A 22,566-nucleotide genomic window follows, 5' to 3' on the forward strand; every position below is an offset into this window, starting at 1 on the left:
CGCATGCGTGGTTGTATGGGCGCATCAAGCTTTCCTGCCACAACAAAGGAGCGCTGGATGCTTGCATCTGGCTTCATGTGGATGCTGGGGGAACCAGAGCCAGGCTGGCAGGCTTTGCAAGCATCCGAACCTCTGAGCCATCTCCCGTGCAGAGAGAGAGAGAGAGAGAGAGAGAGAGAGAGAGAGAGAGAGGGAGGGTGGGTGTTTAGAGTCTCACTGTAGCCCCAGCTGTCCTGGAATTCAGTCTGCAGTCTCAGGCTGGCCTCGAACTCACGGCGATCGTCCTACCTCCGCCTCCCTAGTGCTGGGATGTGATTTTTAAAAATATTTTATTTATTTATTTTAAAATTTTTATTAGCATTTTCCATGATTAGAAAAAAATCCCATGGTAATTCCCTCCCCCACACTTTCCCCTTTGAAATTCCATTCTCCATCATATTACCTCCCCATCACAATCACTGTATGGGAAGTGATTTTTGTGGCTGCACTTTGCAGAGACTCTGCGGGCAGGGCGGCCCGGCATCCCCGCCCACCGGCCGCGGCAGACCGCGCCCCTCCCCCTGGAGCCCTCGGGCGCGTGGCACGTCCCGGAAGTGACGCCACCGCCCTCCGTCCCGGCTTCCGCCGCTGCGGGCGGTGACGTCGCGAAGCCGGTGGATCGGCGTCGGTGGAGGGCGAGGTGACCCCGGTGCGGGCAGGCGGGCGGGCGCGGGCGGCCGGCCGGGGGCGGGGGCGGGGGCGGGGGCGGGCGGGGGCGCGTCCCCGTGCGCGCTGACCGACCGTCCGTCCGTCCGCAGGCCGCCGGCAGCATGGGCCGCGAGTTCGGGAAGCTGGCGCGGGTGCGGCACGTGATCTCGTACAGCCTGTCGCCCTTCGAGCAGCGCGCCTTCCCGCACTTCTTCAGCCACGGCGTCCCCAACGTGCTGCGCCGCGCGCGCGCCTCCGCCCTGCGCGTCGTGCCGCGTGAGTGTCCGCGTCCCTGCACGCGGGGCCGGGGCGGCCGAGACCCGCCCGCCCTGGCCTCGGGAGGGCCAGCCCTGGAGGCCCGGGCCGCCACGCCGAGTGCGGAAGGGACCCTGGGTGACTTTCATCCGGTTCATCTCACTGAACCTTCGTTGAGGGCTGGAGAGACGGCTGGGCGGTTAAGGCGCCTGCTGGCAAAGCCAAAGGACCCCGGTCCTAATCCCCACTACCTATGTAGAGCCCCCCCTTCTCCCCTCTTCTCTCTCTCCCCCCCCCCCGTGTGTGTGTGTGTGTGTGTGAGTAAAATCTGCTGCTCTCTCGCTCAAATAATTAAAATGTTAAAAACAAAGTGGAGAGATGGCTTAGCAATTAAAAGTACTTGCATGACCCAGGTTCGATTCCCCAGTGCCCACATAAGCCAGCTGTACAAGTTGGCGCATGCATCTGGAGTTCGTTTGCAGTGGCTTTAGGCCCTCGTGTGCCCATTCTTTCTTTCTCAATAAATTAAAAGAAAAAAAAATTGAACCAACCTGAGACTAATAGTGAATTTTACAGGTCAGCCTGGACTAGAGTGAGAGTCTACCTCAAAAACCCAAAAACAAAAACAAAAAAAAACCTAAGTCAGGCGTGGTAGCACACGTATTTAACTCGAGGAGTTAGGAGGCAAAGGTAGGAAGATTGCTGTGAGTTCAAGGATAGCCTGGGACCACAGAGTAAATTCCAGGTCTCCCTGGGCTGCAGTGAGACCCTACCTCAATAAAACAACAAAAAAAGACACACACCCAGTCGTCTTTGAGTCTTTTGGTTAATAAGTGTGTAATGTAACCTTTCTAAAAAAAATTATTTATTCTAAGGGTCTCACTCTGGCTCGGCTGACCTGAAATTCACTATGTAGTCTCAGGGTGGCCTCGAAGTCAGAGATCCTCCTACTTCTGCCTCCCAAGTGCTGAGACTAAAGGCGTGCGCCACCGTGCCTGCCTATGTAACCTTTCTTGATCCTCCTGTTTTAAGGTAGTTTCTTAAAAGCTAGTGAGCAACCAGGGGCGGAATCTGTCTTAAGACACCTGAGAGCCTGTGTCCTGTTTTTTATATATTCACCACTTAACACTCTCCTTTTTTTTTTTTTCAAGCATTTGTAGCGTTTTATCTTATCTACACATGGGGAAACCAGGAGTTTGAGAAATCCAAGAGGAAGAATCTGGCCACCTATGAAAATGACAAGTGAGCCACACGTCTGGATGGCAGTGTCAAGACCTTCTCTGGGAGAGGAGTCTGTGTTGTAGTGTCTTGAAAACATAATAAACTTCCTATGGCCCTACTGTTGTCACTTTGTCTTTGTGAGCAGAGTGATCAGTGTGGCTGCTAACATCTGCGCTCACGAGTTCCCCTCAGCAGGGGTCCCGGCAGCTTCGCCTAGCCTGGGCTGGGGAAAGAGTGGCCACCATTCTGGGCAGTGGCTGCAAATGCTGAAGCTCACCAGGTGTGGGTGGCACGGGCCCTGGCCGTCCAGTGACGGTTAATTACTGAGGCTCACCAGGTGTGGGTGGCACGGGCCCTGGCCGTCCAGTGACGGTTGAGTACTGAGGCTCACCAGGTGTGGGTGGCACGGGCCCTGGCCGTCCAGTGACGGTTGAGTACTGAGGCTCACCAGGTGTGGGTGGCACGGGCCCTGGCCGTCCAGTGACGGTTGAGTACTGAGGCTCACCAGGTGTGGGTGGCACGGGCCCTGGCCGTCCAGTGACGGTTGACGACAGCGTCAGGTGCGCGTGGCAGTCACACAGTGAACTTTCACGGCAACCTTTGAAGCGTCACATACTACATTTGATTCACATGGCCGCGAGTAGAGCCTGCGCTCCAAAGCCGTGCTCGTGGTGGGGACGGGGCTGAGCAGTTATAGGCACTTGTTTGCAAAGCCTGCTGGCCTAGGTTCGATTCCCCAGGAGGTAAAGCCAGGTACTAAAGTGGCGCATGTGTCTGGCATTCCTTTGTAGCAACAAGAGGCCCTGGCAAGCAAGCAAACGTACATAGGCACGCAGGCTTCCCTTACCTGAGGGGCTTCAGCTGTGAAAGATGAGGTCCTCCCTTGGCCTCTACTGCAGGGGTCAGTGAACTGTGGCTGCTTTTGTACCATGGAACCAACAATGGCTTTTAGTCATGTGTGGACCATAATGCTTAAAATAGTCTGTCCCTGAATGGGAAGGCCTTTGGGTGAGCTTTTGGGTGGAGTAGGTACTGTTTTCCGCCTGCAGGAGGTGGCAGGGTGTGGCTGGCAGTCACTCCAGCCCAGGCTGCTCTGAAGTCCCCTAGGCCCTCTGGCCTCAAACGCACGGCTGTCCTACCTCAGCCTTCTGGCTAAAGGCATGTGCTAGCACACCTGACTTGCTGTTAACTTTTTCTCTTTTGGTTTTTCGAGGTAGGGTCTCACTGTAGCCCAGGCTGAGACTCAAAATTCAGCAACAGAAAAATCTTTAAAATAAGTTGGATTGTGAGGCTGGATGCGGGAGGTGGCGGTGCCTGATGGTGTTCCTATATTCAAACTCCTTTTCTCTGCCTGCTGGAGCCCTAAGAAATGTCAGCACAAAGTCCTTGGGTTGTAGAGATGGTGAAGCAAGGGACATGAGTGAAGTTGTGAGGGAGATCTGGGTGAAGCCATCCCTCAGCAGTCCCGTGTTTTCTTGGCTCTCCGTACTTACCCCTGTGTCTGAAACATAATTGGCTCATAAACTCCTCAACATGATCCAAGCTGCGGGCCTGAAGGAGGTGTATGCATCCGGCCTGACCTTGAATTAGTTTGGCAGATTCTCAGCTTGGAGGACACTTGATAGGCTGTTAGTGTGATTTTTTTTTTTTCTTCTCTCCTTCCTAGGGGATAGTCCCCCTTCCTGGGCTTTTTATTCTAACCCATAGCAGGTATTTAATCTGCTCACCCCTTCACCCCAGGAGCGCCCTGGTGAAGAAAACCTGCCCCTGCCGTAAGCTTGTATTAGTCTAAGCACAAGGTCATGGCTGGAATTTTCTTTTTGGCGTTTTGAGACTGTCTCATGTATCCCAAGCTGGTCTCCAGCTCCCTGTGTAGCCAAGGCCAGCCTTGGACAACGGAGCAGCCTGCTTCCATTTGGCAGTTGCTGAGTTTCAGGCATTTACCACCATGGCTCCTGGCTAAGTGCCCTCTGCCCAACCGCCAGAGAAAGGCTTCCCTCTTCGCTACAGGGGCATTCGGACAGTGCCATGTGGGAAGCGGTGAGCCGTGCCACTGCTACTCCTCGTGAGGTGGCATGTTTCACATAGGAATCCACAGAGAACCCGAGCCAAGCCTTTTAAGGAAGGGAGGGCAGCTGCTGTGGGCGGGGCCGAGTGCCCACTCACCTGGAGCTGCCAGCCCTGGGCGTGGCTCTTCCACCTGCTGCGTCTCACTGAACCCTTGGCCACAGGCTCCTGCCCCCAGGTGGCTTTTATCTCTGGGAAGGGAGTTCTCAATGTCCAGATTTGGACCGTGCCTGGTGCTGGCCAGATGTCTGCCAACAATGGCCAGTAAAAATAGCAAATACACTTTGACCCTTTGTTGAAATTTTACTTGGAAACGTTTTTCCATTTCTAAGACTTTCGTCTTTTATTAGGCACCTCCCGCTCAGGGACGACAAAAAGGCTTCCAATTACTGCCAAGTCCTCCTCTCTGCACCTGGGAAGCATTTCAGACAGCTGCTCGGAGATCTCCACCACCTCTCCCATGTCATCCCAGCGCTGACTCCTGGGGCACACTGCCCCGCAGTTGAATCCAGAATAACCCGGCTCTCAGCTGGCAAACTTGTAAATTAATCAGCTGGATCCCCAAATGTCAGTGCCTAGGAGACCTGAGATCCGAGATGCAGTCTGTCCCACGGACAGAAGTGACTAGAAGCTGAAGAGGGAAGAGACCTATGTTCAGACGCTCTCCCCAGACCGGGCCCAAGCTTAGCCTCCTGCCTCCCAGCTAATTGCTCTCTCCTCACGCTGAAGTTGGGGCTCTCGGACTTTCTCTCTCTCTCTCTCTCTCTTTCTTTCTTGTTTTTTGGGGCTGGAGGGATGGCTTAGTGGTTAAGGTGTTTGCCTGCAGAGCCAAAGGACCCAGGTTCGATTCCCCAGGACTCACGTTAGCCAGTTGCACAAGGGACGCATATGTCTGGAGTTTGTTTGCAGTTGCTGGTGGCCCTGGTGCGCCCATTCTCCCTCTCTCTCTCTCTCTCTGTGTCAAATAAATAAAAAAATAAAATAAAATATTTTAATTAAAAATTGTTTTTTGGGTTTTCAAGGTAGGGGCTGATCTGGAATTCACTATGTAGTCTCAGGTGGCCTTGAACTCCTGCCTCTGCCTCCTGAGTGCTGGGGTTAAAGGCATGTGCCACCATGCCCGGCTGCTGAGGTTTTTCTACTGGGGAATTTGTTCTTTGTTCATTCAGCACAATTCTTGATTGCAGAAAGCCTATAATTTTTTTTTTTTCGAGGTAGGGTCTCACTGTAGCCCAAGCTGACCTGGAATTCACTCTGTAATCTCAGGGTGGTCTCAACCTCACAGCGATCCTCCTACCTCTGCCTCCCAAGTGCTGGGATTAAAGGTGTGAACCACCATGCCCAGCTCAAGCCTATAATTTTTTTTTAATGGTTTTCCGAGGTAGGGTCTCACTCTAGCCCAGGCTGACCTGGAATTCACTATGTAGTCTCAGGGTAGCCTCGAATTCACAGCAATCCTCCTACCTCTGCCTCCCAAGTGCTGGGATTAAAGGCGTGCACCACCATGCCCAGCTAAGCCTATAAGTTTTTTAAATTATTTTTTGACAATTTTATAATGTACTTTATATTTCTTTTTTTTTTTAATTTTTATTTATTTGAGAGCGACAGATACAGAGAGAAAGACAGGTAGAGGGAGAGAGAGAATGGGCGCGCCAGGGCTTCCAGCCTCTGCAAACGAACTCCAGACGTGTGCGCCTCCTTGTGCATCTGGCTAACATGGGTCCTGGGGAACCGAGCCTCGAACCGGGGTCCTTAGGCTTCACAGGCAAGTGCTTAACCGCTAAGCCATCTCTCCAGCCCTATAATGTACTTTAATCACACCCCTTTCTTTTGTGACTCCACTGAGTTTAATTAGGGTCACCTACATGAATGTGGATGGGGAGTTATTTACCAGGGCATGGGCAACTGAGCAGTGTGTACACCACTAAAAAAATTGTCTCCCCTACCCAGCAACCGTAAACTGCCAATAGCTCCTCAAAGAGGGCAGGGTGGGCATCGTAAGTGCCTCCACCACCCATGGTGGACTCAGTCCTGTGCAGGGAGCCACAAGTGCCCTGAGTCCGCGAGGGCAGTGGCCACACCGTGTCTGGAAAGCAGTGTCCCACAGCGCCCCTCCCTCCCACTCCTCTTGCTGTTACTTGCTTTCTGCCCCCTCTTCAGTGATGTTTCCTGAGCCTTCGAGAAGAGAAAGTAGATGTCTCCCTTAGGGCTAATCAACAGTCATGTACCCTCAGCACTTTGACCATTTATGAGTCTCTGCAGAGCCACGGTCCATTGAGAAAACAAGCTTCTAGCTGAGCGTGTTAGCGCATGACTTTAATCCCAGTACTTGGGAGGCAGAAGTAGGATTGCTGTGAGTTTGAGGCCAGCCTGAGACTACATAATGAATTCCTGGGTCAGCCTGGGCTAGAGACCCTACCTTGAGAAAGAAAGAAAGAAAGAAAGAAAGAAAAAAAGAGCCAGGTGTGGTGGCATACACCTTTAGTCTCAGCACCTGGGAGGCAGACGTAGTAGGATCGCCATGAGTTCAAAGCCACCCTGAGAATACAGAGTAAATTCCAGGTCAGCCTGAGCTAGAGTGAGGCCCTACCTTGAAAAACAAAAAGAAAATTAAGTTTCTTGGGCCTGGAGAGATTACTTAGCTGTTAAAGCACTTGCCGGCGAAGCTTGATGAGCTGGGTTTGATTCCCCAGGACCCACATAAAGCCAGATGCACAAAGTGGCATATGCATTTGGAGTTTGTCTGCAGTGGCTGGAGGGTCTGGGGTGCCCTCCTCTGTCTCTCTCTGTGTATGCTTGCAAACGAATTAATATATTTTTTTAGAAAAAGCTTCTTAGACCAAGGCTGAGAGCAACACTCATCTATAGGCATAGAGACGGATGTTTAGAAGGCAGCTTGATGGACAAAATGACATTAGTGAGCAGGGCACGGTGGCACACACCTTCGATGCCAGCACTAGGAAGGCAGAGGCAGCCGTGCATTCTCGGCCAGAGTAAGACCCTACCTTGAGAAAACAGCAAGAAAGGCAGTGGTAGCTTTCTCTCTAAGACCGCTCGCTTCCCTAGCCATAGGCTTTGACCAATCTGACAGCACAAGAGCCCATGGATTTTTTTTTGTTTGTTTTGTTTTAATTTCAGGAATAGGTCTTCATGGTCCAAATATAGAATGGCTGCAGCTAAGTGCTATTGACTCAGTTCAAAGTGTAAGAGTGTGTGTGTGTTCCGGTGGCGGTGATCAATCAGAACCAGGTGTTTCCATGTGTTGGGTAAAGGCTGTACCACTAAACTACATGCCCAGCCTCCTTAATAGACAGGAAACAACTACAGGGTTTGTTTAGATAGTAAGTGACTTTCCCTAGTGATGGTTCCTTTCATAGACAGCGCCTACTAGGACATTCTTCCCCCTGAGGTAGGGTCTCACTGCAGCCCAGGCTGACCTGGAATTCACGATGTAGTCTCACACTGGCCTCGAACTCACAGCAGGCTTCCTGCTTTGGCTTCCTTAGTGCTGGGATTAAAAGCATGTGCCACCATGCCCGGCAGCTTTTTTTATTTGCTTATTAATTTTTTTTTCGAGGTAGGGTCTCACTATAGCTCAGGCTGACTTGGAATTCACTATGGAGTCTCAGGCTGGCCTTGAACTCAGAGATCCTCCTACCTCTGCCTCCCAAGTACTGAGATTAAAGGCGAGCACCACCATGCTCAGCTCTATTTGTTTATTAATTTTAATTTATTATTATTATTATTGGTTTTTCAAGGTAGGGTCTTGCTCTAGCCCAGGCTGACTTGGAATTCACTATGGAGTCTCAGGATGGCCTTGAACTCACAGTGATCCTCCTACCTCTGCCTCCCGAGTGCTGAGATTACAGGCGTGAAGCCGCTACTAGGCCACTCTCTGGGAAGGGCTGGCATGTAGACAGAGCTCCGAGTCAGGAGGCTTGGGCAGTTTGCGTCCATGCAGGGTCCTTTGCCCTGAACACAGAGTCTGGGCTTCAGACTCTTTCTTGACTGTGTCACAAACTTCAGACCAACACAAAAGGCTGTTTTGGTCTTGCTCAGGGCAGAGCAAGGCGGGGATGGAGGGCTGGCAGAAGACCCACCTTTTGGGTGGGCTCCACGTCACCGCACCCTGGTGGAGGAGATGCTGGCACTGAGCCTACAGACCCAACTGTTTCTAGGACATCACGTTGTTCAGACTTGCTTATCTAATCGGACTTGTGTTCTTACTCAATGTTCACTGGGTCACCACACAGTCCCTCCTCAACCCCAAAGTTGTACTTAGTCTCCTCTTTGGGGGTTACCCAGTATCCAGCCTTGGGGGAGGAAGGGAGCAGCTACCTAGCCGTGAGTTTGTAAGGCTGGCTGCCTAGACGAGGCCCCCAAGCCGGCTTCTCCACAGCTCGCTCTGAGGTTCCAGTGGCGCTGGTCCCTGCAGACCTAGTTCCGCAGTTCAAGAGGACTGGACTTATGACCGGCCGATGGAGTCACCCCCACCCCAACACAGCTAAGGACCCACCACGCCACCTGGGCAAGAAGCTCCCTCAGTTTGCCTGGCCACAGCCTTGGTGGCCATCTTGTCCTACCTTCAGCTCTGTTACATGTCCATTCTAGCTCGGAGCAAGGGAACAAACCACTCTTCCCATATCCCACTGAGAGAAGCACCTTGGCAAAGGCTTAGCTAGGCTCCCCGTGAGGAACTGGGCAGGCGAGCAAAAAAAAAAAAAAAAAAAAGTTATGGCAGAAGGATCATAAAAATTAGGCCAGCCTGTGAGACTGTCTCCGATAAAGCGGCCACATTTAGTGAGAGCCAGTAGCTGCTCATGTTCTGATGCAGGTCCTCTGTTGCCCTAGAAACCTGCAAGGATCGCCACTAAACTCACTGGGGGTTTTGCGCTTTGAACTTAGCCTTACATCTGCTGCCTTGAGGCTGCTGGAAGGAAAGGCCCTGCCAAGGCCCGGGTTAATGACTGCGACTACAGCCGTCTCTCCAGCCCTGGGTTTTCATTCCACTGGAAAGATGAGCTGGTGCACGTTATTAGGATGGTGGTGCCTTTATGTAAATGCTGAACCTCAGTCATGGAACTGTTTGCTGAAGTATTCTCCCACAAATGGGAAATCAGGGCCACGTCCAACACCTGCGACAACAGCACAGTGCTTGTTACTTAGACGAAGCTCAAGGTCACCATTATTTCTCAATGATGAATAAAATTCTATTATTTTTTGAAGTAGGGTATCACTCTAGCCCAGGCTGACTGACCTGGAATTCACTACATAGTCTCAGACTGGCCTCGAACTCACGGCGATCCTCCTACATCTGCCTCCCAAGTGCTGGCATTAAAGGCGTGCGCCACCACGCCTGGCAAAATTCTAGTTTTTGAAATGTATTTTTATTTATTTTCAAGCAGAGAGAGGGAGGGAGGGAGAGAAATAATGAGAATGGGCATATCAGGGCCTCGTGCTGCTGGAAATGAACTCTAGATATGCACCACTTTGCACACCTGGTTTCACGTGGGCACTGGGGAGTTGAACCCTGGCCGGCAGGCTTTGCAAGCAAGTGCTGAGCATCTCTCCAGCCCTAAAATTCTATTTTGATTAGAGTAATCTGAACTATTTGGGGACCTTTTTTTTTTTGTTGTTCTGGGGCTTAAACCCAGGCCTGCTGAGCAATTTTAGAAGGGTGGCCAGATTCCCGATCTCCCTTGGTGGCTACACGTGGCTTGCCAAGGGAAGACAGGGCAGTAATGACTTCTGATAAGACGGTGTGAGGGTCCAGGCCAGCAACACACTCAAAGTCCAGAGGGATCAGTAAGTGCAACGTGCCTCTAAGGCAGCCCATGAGCACATTCCTCTGCTAGACATTAACTTATTAAATTGATCCTGATTACAAACATACACTTTGCCCCATCTCACCTGGCAACACGAGGAAGACAAATGTGAGTTTATAAAAGGAAGCGGGATCTGCCCCTGGCTTTCAGGCTCCAACCTCCTCCTGCTGCCAAGATGCTACACCTCAAGCTCTTTGCAGTGCTCATGGTCTGCCTGCTGCTGTGGGGCCAGGTAAGGACGGAAGGAAATGCGGCTGTAGAACATGATGGTGGCAGCGGGACTGGAACTCGGCAGCCAAGCTGTCCTGAGAAATGGTCCTGGTTGTGTCTTCTGGGTCCTGGGAATGATCCTGCTCCCATGCTGGTGCAGCAGGGTGTCACCTCTCCCGTACCTGGGGTGAGCGTGCCTTTACTCTACAGGTACACAGCTCTCCAATACCAGAACTGAGTTCAGCAAAGAGGAGGTCCCGGAGGATGACCCCGTTCTGGAGAGGGGTTTCCCTCAGGCCCATTGGCGCCTCGTGCCGGGATGACGCGGAGTGTATCACAAGGCTATGCAGGTACTCCATCAACCTGGGTGCGGGGCAGGGCCAGGGAGCCCTGGGAGACGGGGAGAGGTGAGATCAGGAAACAAACACCCCAGGAAAAAGCGGGGTGAGGGAGTTCCAAGGCCGAGGCAGTAAACTCCATGAAAACTATCAGGAATTAAAGCCAAGAGCCACTCAGGCTCTACTGCTCAGAGACTGGACAGAAGAAACAAAGGAGATGACAGCAGAGGTGGCTTAGGGGAGGCCTAGCTTTAGAGCAAATCTTTAACTACTCCTAAGCTGGAGAGATGGCTTAGCAGTTAAGGTGTTTGCCTGAGAAGCCTAAGGACCCAGGTTTGATTTCCCAGGACCCACGTAAGCCAGGTGCATAACATCTGGAGTTCATTTGTAGTGCCTGGAGTCCTGGGCACACCCATCCTATCTGCCTCTTCCTCTCGCAAATGAATTTAAAAGAAAAAACAAAACTTTTTTTTCTCCTCCTAGAAAAAGACACTGTTCCCTAAGTGTGGCCCAGGAATGATGTTCACACCACATGAAGAGTTGCCTCCAACAATGCTCCGTTCTATGGAATATTATGAATTGCATTTTGGCTGGAGATACATAAGTAAAGCAATCTTGTATTTTTAATATTTAAAGACAGATGTATGCTTTAAACCAGTCTCCATTTCTTCTTAGAATATTGTTAGGTAGATAACTTGTCTATTGAATTAAGAGTTTATTTTTCTATGGATACTATTAAATGACTCAAATTGAAATTCTGGCAGCTTGGATTCATGCGTGACTGACTCATGACAGCTACAGAACCAGCGGCACTATCCAGTACTGTCGTGTCCACTCCACTGGAGAGTGCGGGCACAGGTATCGCGCTCTAACAATGGCAAGTGAAAGGCAAAATCTTGGCAAATTCATAAATCGTGACTCTACTGCAACCATCTCGTCAGTGGAGTGTCGACGTGGCCAAGGTTGGCACTTGCCACCTGATGTGTAAATGTCTGCCTACGACTAGGAACATCAATCAGCTGGAAGGCGACCGTGGTTGAATAAACAGTAGGAGGCTGTCCTCTGAGAGCACAGAGGGTTAGGGGTTTCTGTCAGGCAGGACAACTGTGATCCGTGGCAAAGGAGCCCTGATGAGTAGGCTCAGAGCCTCTGGACCCTCAAGAGGTGGCCTGTGCTGGTGGGACCGGCCCGAGAACTAGCCCGAGACACAGATGGGCGGGGGGGGGGGGGAGTTGCAGAAATGGGAAGAGCAGAGCACATGAACACGAATACAGAAAATCTATCTGGTATTTATTAAACTTCGTTTCTCCAGCTATGGTCTGGCATTATACAAAGCATCTTAATGACACAGAATTTAAAAGATTTTTTACAAATTGAAATGTGATACCCTTGTCTCCAAATATTTTAATTGCCATAAATTTGTTTAAAAATACACATTAAATGCATGTTTGACACTCTAAACTTTCTATAATCTCAATACCACAAAATACATATAATATACTATACAGATGTGGAAAAATCTAGTTAGTATATAATACTTTGCTCACCATTAACAGCTTCATTATGTGAAATGCACATACTGACTTAGAAATCCTAGCTTTGGAGCCCCTAAGTACCTCTGCAATTTTAATGTATTGCAACAAATAAAAATCACAGTATATAATTAAAATTTTGGTTTAAAATGTCAGATGCCTAAATATTTTAGATAAAAGAAATGTCAAAGATTTGGGTCATGTACAAAATAAAGGCATCCTATTAGTCAGTAACAGTACCTTTCTGCAGAATCAACAGGCTTATAATTTACCAACAGCATTACCACCCCTCCAAAACCCTCCCCAAATATCAAACCATTATTTACCAAATAATTTTAATTTCAAATAAAAGGATTTTCAATAAATATATAAGCATTTCCATCCTCCATATACAAAATTTCTTAAACCCATTCAAAACGGAGGCTAGAAATCTTCCTAACTGTGCTTACCAAGCAGACCTCTGGCCCTAGAAAGTGGTGCCTCTACAGCCCTGAGCCTCCTCTGCCGGCGAGCCCCGCCCCGCCCCGCCCCGCCCCGCCCAGTGCTGTTGACTGCTGCCCTCGGCCATTTCCCAGGTTGTGTGCATCACACTGTAGAACGGGGACACTTCCTGAACAGCAACAACAAATTCAACAATATGAATGGCATTTTTTTTTTTTGGAAAAGCAGCATTTCAAACTGCTATTTTCCAGAAAGGAATACAGCAAGTAAAAAATATAAATGGTTAAAAGCTAACAAAGGAACCCCACATGGAAGCAGCAGGAGGTCAGAAACAACTGTAACTTCTGGGTGCGAGCTTTCCATGCTCACTTGGTGACTTTCTTGGTGTTTGTTTTTAAGAACAGTGATTTCTACTTAGCTGAGCAATGGTAGCAAGAAGTCCACACTGATATTCCCAAAAGTCAACTTCCGGACATGACAACTATTTAGGCTGCTATTTCAGGATGTGTAAGCATCTGCTCGTCTTGGCTGAGGCTTAAGCAGAATATCTTATTCTGTGACCAAATTTCATTAAAAAAAAAAAAAGAGGTGTAACTATTCTTTTCATCCTGGAGACAGCAACTTCCTTTTAAGGTTCCTGTGAACAGGACTTTAGCAGACCAGCTTTTGTTTTTAATTTTTCTATGAAGCATACACTGGCTTTGATCTGACAATCTTCCTGCCTCAGCTTCCAAGTGCTGGGATTGTAGCAAGCACCACTACACCTGGTTCCTTCACAGACTTGTAACAAATGACATCCTGTTACTTGTTGGCTTGGATTTAGGATCTAGTGGCCCAAGCTGAATCCCTCCATTACTGACTATGAGAAAGGTATGTTCACAAACGTGACCAATTTAACCTTTCATCACTGTTTCCTCCAAGCCATTCAATCGTTACTTCTACTGACTTTCCTGTGACCACTGAACAGCATTATTGGGAAAAAGTTTGCCTCTCCCACACTCTGATGGGAAGCTGAATGCAGTGTGCTCCACAGGAGGGGGTGTAAGCTCTAGGAGTCTCGATGGGTTAGAAATGTTTGCTCTGAAGTGTCAGTGTTTATTCTAAACATCACCACAGTCTGCATAAAACAAGTTATCCCTAGCGGATGACCCACACCCAGACACCTACCTGTAAACAGACTCCTAGAAATCAAATTATACAATGAAGCCATTTTGCTCAATTAGATACTGGAAAATTAAAATCTTTCCCACCCTGTAAGAGCCCTGTTACATTACAGAAGGGCTCAAATATATTTTTTAAAGTTAATTTACCACAAATCATAGTAATTAAGCTTTAACAATCTAAAGGAATACACATTGCACTCTTGAATGTTAATATTCAAGGTGTCAAGAAGAAAGTGTCTTAGATCAATTTAATAAATAATGTGGAAATAGTTGCACTAAGCTAAAAGACTAAACACACACATTTTTGACAAACTAATTTCATGTTTTCATACATACATACATACATACATATATATAAAGTGTGTATGTGTACATAATTTTCAAGATCCCAAGTTGCATACCCTCATACCTACAAGAGTGCATAGCATCCCCTTCCTCCACTGAACTAGGCATCCCTGGCTGCTCTGAAAACTCCACGAGCACTGGCCTTGACCAGTGCTTCCCTTTGAACAGGCACCTTCCGTAGGCTTTTGTTTCACAATGCAAGCTCTTTCATTAAACACCGATGCACCAGTCTCTGCAGTTGTACAAAGTGATACCATCTGAGCTAGCTGACTAAAACCTTTAAGGAAAAAAAATTTGTTTAACTTAGTATATATACCAAAGCCACAAGTGTGTCATTCAAAGTGCAGTCCAGATGGCTGTGGACCCTAGTGCAAGAGCTCCCCCGAGAACACTGTGTAGGCACAGGCTCTCTGCGTTAAAGCCGATGGGAGAACCGCATCAGTAGAGGCCGGTTTCCACCTTCAACAGCTACGGCTGTACACTGATCGCGAGCGCTCACTGCTTATAAAGTGACTTCCTGGCTCCTTGCCAAGAAAATGCCGACACTGAGACAAGGAAAGGGCTGGGCATTCCCAGCCAGAACAGAGCGTGGGCTGGGCAAGCTGGGGCGCCCAGGGGGGAGTGCTCTCCACAGCCCCACCTCTCCGGGGCAAGCCTACTACGACGGCTTCGCCACGGTAATCGGTTTGTGGGGTGACTGCAGAGCCCAACGGTGCAGCTGCTCCCTCCTGGAATACAAGTGTGGCTTTAAGAGCAGTCAACAGAGTATTTTTAAATAGTCACTATTTCTATAACTGCGCAGTATTTGAGTACAAGTCTCAGAATAAGCAGGTTTGTAGCTAGTTGTCAAAATCAGTTTAAAAGGGTTAGAAAACACCGAGGACAGCTGCTGGGAAGGGAGGAATGGTCACCTGTAAGGAGTCCCAGGCATGTGCTAGAGCAGACGCCAGAGAGGAGGTTTGAGCAGACAGACACGAAGCCTAGAGTGGACTCACAGACCAGGACACTGAAGGCTGTGGATTTTGATCCATTGCACATTTCCAGCAGGGGGTGGGTCCTCCACAGTGAAAGCACTGACAAGTTCACCAAGGGTTAAGTCTTAAAAGAGAGACTGTCTAGGGCAGCGCCATAGACGTGGGCCGCCGCTCTGACACGGCATCTGCGCGGTCACGGCACGCAAGGCCGGAAGAGCGAGCAGGCGGCAGCCCCCAGGCCGTGCTGCTGCAGCCTAAGGTCCAGGGACCCCCTGTCACTTCTAAGACATCACTGCAGATGAAGACCAGGGTGAGAAACCCAGTAAAAGACAGGACTAACACACACTTATTAACAACCGTTATACTCAGTGAAGGACTAGCACAAAACTGAGGAGACCTTGCTCTCTGGAAGAAAATGATCCCTAAAACAGACTAAGATTAAAGTAGAAAGATACCAGAAGCAAGATCTCCGGGGGGGGGGGGGATTTAAATTTAGCATAATATGTAATTTCAATCTTCAATGGTATATAAAAATGAGGTACAAAACAGTTAAGTTCTGTAAATATGAGAGTGCAGGACAGAGTTAACTATGCTCAGTGATCAGGGGTAGAAGAGACTAGAACTGGACTCGTAGATTTCTATCCCTCCTTCCCCTTTCCCATTTCAAGTCTCAATAATCATGAACTGATCGTGAGAAAAGCTTTTACAACTGGATGGATTTTTAAAATGAGGACAAACTGTGTTTTGAAGGAACATTACCCGACTGGTTAGATTAAGTTATGTATCAAAACATTAGCTTTTCTGAAGGAATTATCCTTACAGGACTCTAATGATAGATTTAAAATCAAAGAGAATTTAACATTATTACTGAAGAGGACCAGTTATGCATGGCTAATCTGGTCTTAGTGTAAAACTTCACTGTAAACAATCCAGTCTTCATCTCAAGAAATGACTTAAGGCACACCAGACATGACAGGGGCACGAGAAACCAAGGAGCTCCATGTATGCCTCACCCTTGACGCCTCTATGTACCTTGTGGGCAGAGGCACTTTCCCCACAACTCTGCCAAAACGGCCTTCTTAAACTATCTATCCCTGTCTCCTACCCCTTTCCAAGAGAGCTCACACTGAACCAACTTTTGTTACTTTTGTACTTTTTGTAGTGTGAATTTTCTTTTCTTTCTTTATTTTTGAGACAGGGTCTCATGCTGCCTAAGGTGGCCTCGCACTATGTAGTAAAGAAGGATGATCTTAAAACTCCGAATCCTCCTGCCTCCGCTTCCCATGCGCTGGGATTGAATTGTAGGCACACGCCTCCATGCCTGGCTTCCACTGTCAGGAATTTCCTGATCTTGCCAGAAGCATACATCCCCGATGAGAGCCCTCACAAAGGCAAAATTCATCCTCTCTACATTAGCCATTTGAACTCCTACGCACATGCACCTGACCTCCAGCCAGCCCCTCCCACATCAGACACCGCACAGGTCAGATCTGAGCATCAGCATCTAATGGGGGGAAATCTGCAGAGATTTAAACTTATGGCATCAGTTAAAAAGAGGGAGGCAGTGACCTTTGGAAATTCAATCACATCCCGCCCCATTTTCAGGAGCAACTTATTCTGCTTCAATTGTCAAATGATTAAAACAAAAAAGAACACATTATTTAAAAAAAAAAATTAAGATTGTCCTTTTATGAAACCCTTCGATATGACATGCTTCTCCCAGCAAGTTTATCTGCTTTTCTGTAATGCACTAAATGCAAATTATAGTCACCTTGTGATTGGTAGTGTTAACACACATTCACAGTTTTTGAAATAATGTATACCAAATCAATCTCTTTTTACATCCATATAGAATGCCAACTTCTCATAGTTAAGTGATTTTTTTTTCATGTGTAGAAGAATATCCTTAATACTAAGCATAAATTGTAAGATTTGAAATAATACCAGGTAGTAGGTATAGAAAGAACATGTCCCTATCTTAGATGAACCAACTCTTACTCTTAGAAGAGCTACCACAAAAAGACATTAGGTAACAAAGCTCCCAAATATATAAATAAAAATGCCTACATTAAATTTATGCTAAATATTCAACAGTAAAATTTATAAGCAGAGTAACGAAGCTTAAACAAGCCCTAATCTGGAAACTTGAAAAAAAATTTAAATAAATAGAATTTCACTTGATTACATACTAATTGTAACTGGAATTCAAATTACTAAAACCACCTTACCAATGTGTGACAGGTTTAAAAGCATTTAAATACTTCTGCACATCAGGAATAGAGAAGGGATCAATTGATATGATGGCTCTGGGTTATAAAAAACAACACATAAACCAGAGAGGAAAACGTATTCCTCATTCTTAGTGTTGACTAGGTGGTGTGTTATGGCAGTTTCCTTTGTGATGTGACACAGTGCTGTGAAGAAAATCCGAGGCAACGAGAATGTGTTCAGTTCAAGGTACCAGCTTGGCGTCCTGGCGGAGCCAGTGGAGTCCCTGCCGGGTGTAGCGGGCGAGGTCCGTCATGGCGCTTGCGTTGAAGATGAGTGGGCCCATCACTTTGTCCAGTTCAGCAAAGAATTCTAGAAAAATCAAGAACATTCATTAAGGAATGCACTCTTTTCAATCATGAATTGAAAATTTACAGCCAAATGGTAAAATAGTATGCATACGAAGTCAATAAGCATGGCCTTCTATACTAAAATGATCTGTCCATTTTTTTTTTTTTAAACGTTTTTACTTTTTTTTTTTTTTTTTAATTTTTTTTTTTTTTTTTTTTGTTTATTTATTTGAGAGCGACAGACACAGAGAAAGACAGATAGAGGGAGAGAGAGAGAATGGGCACGCCAGGGCTTCCAGCCTCTGCAAACGAACTCCAGACACGTGCGCCCCCTTGTGCATCTGGCTAACGTGGGACCTGGGGAACTGAGCCTCGAACCAGGGTCCTTAGGCTTCACAGGCAAGCGCTTAACCGCTAAGCTATCTCTCCAGCCCTGATCTGTCCATTTTTGAGAACGAAATATTCTATAGTCTCTCAAATTACTTTGTTTCTAACTCACATATTTTATTTATTTATTATTATGATTTGGTTTTTTGAGGTAGGGTTTCACTCTAGCCCAGGCTGACCTGGAATTCACTATGTAGTCTGAGAGGCTGACCTTGAACTCACGGAGGATCTCCTACCTCTGTCTCCCGAGTGCTGGGATGAAAGGCATGTGCCACCACGCCCGGCTTAAGTCATGCATTTTAAAAAGAATTCATGGTCAGTCTAGAGATGGCGTAGAGATTAAGCCACCTGCCTGCAAAGCCAAAGGATCTTGGTTTGATTCTCCAGGACTCATGTAAGCCAGATGCACAAGGAGGCGCAAGCATCTGGAGTTCATTTACAGTGGCTAGAGGCCCTGGTGTGCACATTATCCCCCCCCCCCCCGCCTCTTTCTCACTCTCAAATAAATAAATTATATTAAAAACATTAAAAAAAAAGAATTCATGGTCATGAATTGATACATTCTGGTATCACTGATGAAAACCAAATTGCGATTGCAGAACAGAGACCTAAAGCTACCTACAATGTCCTACTTGACTACTCAAAGCATTCTCTATGGTACTCAGAAGCAAGTGATACAAAGAAGAAAATATTCTTTGCAACAGCCCTGGTGGAGTGAGAAGCATCTGCAACCAGCCCTCCTTCTCTGGTCATGTGTGACACAAACGGAAGATGTCCATGCTGTCAGTCCTGGTTAAAACGGGTAAGAACGGAGCCGGGCACAGTGGCACACCCTTTGATTCCAGCACTCAGGAGGCAAAGGTCAGAGGATCGCCATGAGTTCAAGGACATTGAGACTACACAGTGAATTCCAGGTGAGACCCTACCTCAAAAAGCCAAAAAATTAAAAAAAAAATAAAATGATAATGTTTAGTATCATTAGTCAAATCCAGAATGAGACATATTCTATAGCCGAGTTTCTCCTCAACATCAATGGCACAGCCACCAAAAGTGGGGGTAAAATGGGGTTGAGGAGCTACATAAGAAACTTACACATAAAAAAGCAACATGTAGGGCTGGGGAGATGTCGCACTGGTTAAAGACACCCTGCCAGACTGGGCTCGATTCCCCAGGACCCACATAAACCCAGATGCACCATGCGGCACATCTATCTGAAGTTTGTTTGCGGTAGCAGGAGGTCATATTCTCTCTGCTTGCAAATAAACAAAAATTAAAAACAGGGGCTGGAGAGATGGCTTAGCGGTTAAGCACTTGCCTGTGAAGCCTAAGGACCCCGGTTCAAGGCTCGGTTCCCCAGGTCCCACGTTAGCCAGATGCACAAGGGGGCGCACGCGTCTGGAGTTTGTTAGCAGCGGCTGGAAGCCCTGGCGCGCCCATTCTCTCTCTCCCTCTATCTGTCTTTCTCTCTGTGTCTGTCGCTCTCAAATAAATAAATAAATAATTAAAAAAAATTAAAAACAAATCTATGTATAGACTTTCCTTGGATGCTACATGAAATAAATACAACTGTGAAGGCTGGGAAGGCGGCTCAATGGTTAAAGGCACTTACTTGCAAAGCCGGCTAGCACAGGGTTTCAATCCCCCAGGACCCATGTAAAGGCAGGTGCACGAACTGGTGCACATTTCTGGAATACGTTTATAGCAGCAAGAGGCTCTGGCACGGCCATACTCTCCTCTTACATACACAAGTAATAAAACTTTTTTAAGGCTGGAGAGATGGTTCCACAGTTAAGGCACTTCCTGCAAAGCCAAAGGATTGGATCCCAGTTTGACTCCCCACGACCCACGTAAGCCAGATGCAAAAGGGGGCGCACGCATCTGCAGTTCGTTTGCAGTGGCTGGAGGCCCTGGCGTGCCCATTCTCTCTCTCTACGTTCCTATTTCTGTATCTCTCTCCAATAAATAAATAATTTAAAAATGTTGTTTAAAAACAGTTGGACTGTTTTGAGAAGGCGTATTTGAAATCATAAGAGGTATGTGAGGTGCACAAACATTCCGTAGTCCAGGAATTCTGTTCACCATGCAGGAACAGAAGCATGTTTGTCTCATACCAAGAATTTCTTTCAGCTCACCTGGTGTAACTAGTACCACAAGAGACTTGTGCCTTCCCCACTCCATGCTGGATATCAGACCCTGTGTGGTAATTTGAATGGATAAGCCCCCCATAGATTGAGGAGTTTTATTCAAGTTTGTAACTTGGTGTCCTAGGTCCAGCCCTAAGGTGTTTGGGGGCATACATGACGTTTCCAACTAAAGATATGCAGCGTGCTTGAGCTCTGCCTGGATTCTTGTGCAGTCTGCTTGTTTATGGCTCTCACTCTGTGTGTGGACCTGTGAAGGGGGGCAGCTTCTTCTGCCACTAAGAAACTCCCCCTGGACCTGTAAGCTTCCTCCGTAACTGCGCCTGGTCTACAGGGTCATCCCAGCATCGTGAAGCTGACTCCAGCACTCCTGGGCTCGTGCATGGAGGATGTTTATACGAGTGTAAGAGGCACAGCACATGTATGAGGGATTCTAGGGAAAACTTTCAGGTGTCAGTCCTCATCTTCCTTCTTTTATTAAAAAACCATTTTCTGCCAGGAGCAGTGGCATAAGCCTTTAATCCCAGCACTCGGAAGGCAGAGGTAGGAGGATTGCCCTAAGTTCGAGACCACCCTGAGACTACATAGTGAATTCCAGGTCAGCCTGGGCTACAATGAGACCCTACCTCGAAAAACAAAACAACAATTTTTTTTTTTCTTCATTTGAAACACAGAGGGGAGAAGAGAAGTGGGGAGGGGGGGGGGAGAGAATGGGCACATGATGACCTCCAACCCACTGTAAATGAATTACAGATGCATGTGCCACTTTGTACATCTGGCTTTTAAATGGGCATTGGGGAATCAAACTTGGGCCTTCATGCTTTGCAAGCAAGTACCTTTACCCACGGAGCCACCTCTCCAGCCCCTTCTTACCCTTTTACCTCTCTTGACGCAAGGCTTCTCTCATGTTCTTGCTATTTTTCTTTGAGCGTCCAAGCATGTAGTTACATTTAATATGACAAGTAAGCGGAGATTTTATCAGCAAACGGACTATGATTAATTCTGAATGTACACCAGAGACAACTCATTTAACAGCTCCATCCCTTAATGTTTATCCAAAGCCCTTACATACATACCTTTTTGCTCTTTGGAAAGCTGTTCTGCTTGGTCCCAAATTTCAGTGGCATAGAGGAAGTTGGATGTAACCTGCACATAGCTGGCTGCCATCTGGTGGATCTTCTGTGGAATGGTCACCGAAGAACCGCTGACTGAAGCACTGCTGCCTCCAGAGGAGTAGCTTCCTGAATTGCCAGGTGAAAGCTTGGGAGAAACTGGGGAAGGCATCCCCACAGCTTTGCTACAAGAGAAAGAGCTTGTTCACATAAGCACAGTGAGCAACAGGAAGTCCGCTCACTATCAGCAGTTTCCGACAGGAAGGCTTTTAGAATTCTTTCTTTTGAGTACAGCCTCGCTCTAGCCCAGGCTGACCTGTAATTCACTATGTAGTCTCAGGGCAGTCTTGAACTCATGACAATCCTAATACCTCTGCCACTCAAATGCTGAGATAAAAAGTGTGCTCCACCACACAGGTGGCTTTTAGACTCTTAATTAAAAGAGTCCCCCCTCAAGGTAGGGTCTCATTCTATTTGCCCAGGAATTCACTCTGTAGTCCCAGGCTGGCCTCAAACTCACAGCAATCCTCCTACCTCTGCCTCATCAGTGTTGGGATTAAAGGTATGCTCCACCATGCCTAGTGAAATATGTTTTAAAATATATGTAATTTGCAGGTCAGATGGAATTCACAATTAACTCTGCAAATTGTAGTGGTGAGAACACATTTTCTTAAATTCCTAATTTCTGGCACTTTCTTAGTTTAACCAAATTATTCAGGGCTAATAAAGAGGTCTGCTCTTTACAATGAACTACAAGGATCTCAAGCGTTCAGTTGATTCAGTATTTATTTATTTTGTTCATTTGAGAGAGAAACAGGCAGAGACAGAATGGGCATGCCAGGACCTCTAGCTGCTGCAAACAAACTCCAGACGCATGTGCCACCTTGTACATCTGGCTTATGTAAATATTAGGGAATTGAACATGAGTCCTTAAGCTTCATAGGCAAATACTTTAAATACCAAGTCATCTCTCCAGCCCCAATTCAGTATTTCTAAGAAATTTAAGATGTGAAATCTTCCTCTTTTAAAATTTTATTTATTTGATGGAGAGAAAGAAGAACAGAGAAAGAGACAGAAACAGAGAGAGAGAGAGAAAGAGAGAGGGAAGGAGGGAGGGAGGGAGGGAGGGAGAATATGGGTGTGACCGGACCTTCAGCCACTGCAAATGAAGTCCAAGATTCATGTACCACCATATGCATCTGGCTCACATGGGTCTTGGGGAACTAAACCTGGGTTCTTTGGCTTTGCAGGCAAGCGCCTTGATCACTAAGCCATCTCTCCAGCCCTAGATGTGAAATCTTTCACATTCA

General features: G+C 47.4%; 3 protein-coding genes across 5 annotated transcripts in view; 2 read left to right on the forward strand and 1 right to left on the reverse strand.

Annotated features, from left to right (window-relative positions):
* The first annotated feature begins 603 nt into the window (after positions 1-603).
* On the forward strand, positions 604-2,281 carry LOC101606996 (cytochrome b-c1 complex subunit 8). 2 transcript variants are annotated; one of them, XM_045153194.1, is made up of 3 exons: positions 604-679; positions 798-963; positions 2,094-2,281. In XM_045153194.1, exons 2-3 carry the CDS (start codon positions 810-812, stop codon positions 2,186-2,188), a joined length of 249 nt encoding a protein of 82 aa, XP_045009129.1. In that variant the 5' UTR covers positions 604-679; positions 798-809; the 3' UTR covers positions 2,189-2,281. The 2 variants fall into 2 exon arrangements, with proteins under 2 accessions (XP_045009129.1, XP_045009130.1); XM_045153195.1 differs by having other exon boundaries at positions 624-688.
* A 7,892-nt stretch (positions 2,282-10,173) lies between these two features.
* On the forward strand, positions 10,174-11,214 carry Leap2 (liver enriched antimicrobial peptide 2). The gene is made up of 3 exons (XM_012950699.2): positions 10,174-10,287; positions 10,476-10,615; positions 11,087-11,214. The coding sequence occupies exons 1-3, from the start codon at positions 10,231-10,233 to the stop codon at positions 11,121-11,123; spliced, it is 234 nt and encodes a 77-aa protein (XP_012806153.1). The 5' UTR covers positions 10,174-10,230; the 3' UTR covers positions 11,124-11,214.
* Positions 11,215-12,726: 1,512 nt separating this feature from the next.
* Aff4 (AF4/FMR2 family member 4) overlaps positions 12,727-22,566 on the reverse strand; it is a 96,682-nt gene continuing 86,842 nt past the window's right edge. For both annotated transcript variants that reach the window (XM_045153718.1, XM_045153717.1), the window contains 2 exons: positions 21,221-21,441; positions 12,727-17,638 (listed from right to left, as the gene is read on the reverse strand). In XM_045153718.1, the coding sequence (XP_045009653.1) occupies positions 17,511-17,638; positions 21,221-21,441 (349 nt within the window). In that variant the 3' untranslated portion in view covers positions 12,727-17,510. The remainder of the gene's footprint in view (positions 17,639-21,220; positions 21,442-22,566) is intronic.

The sequence above is a fragment of the Jaculus jaculus genome, chromosome 6, assembly GCF_020740685.1.
Source record: "Jaculus jaculus isolate mJacJac1 chromosome 6, mJacJac1.mat.Y.cur, whole genome shotgun sequence".
Classification (NCBI taxonomy): Eukaryota; Metazoa; Chordata; class Mammalia; order Rodentia; family Dipodidae; genus Jaculus; species Jaculus jaculus.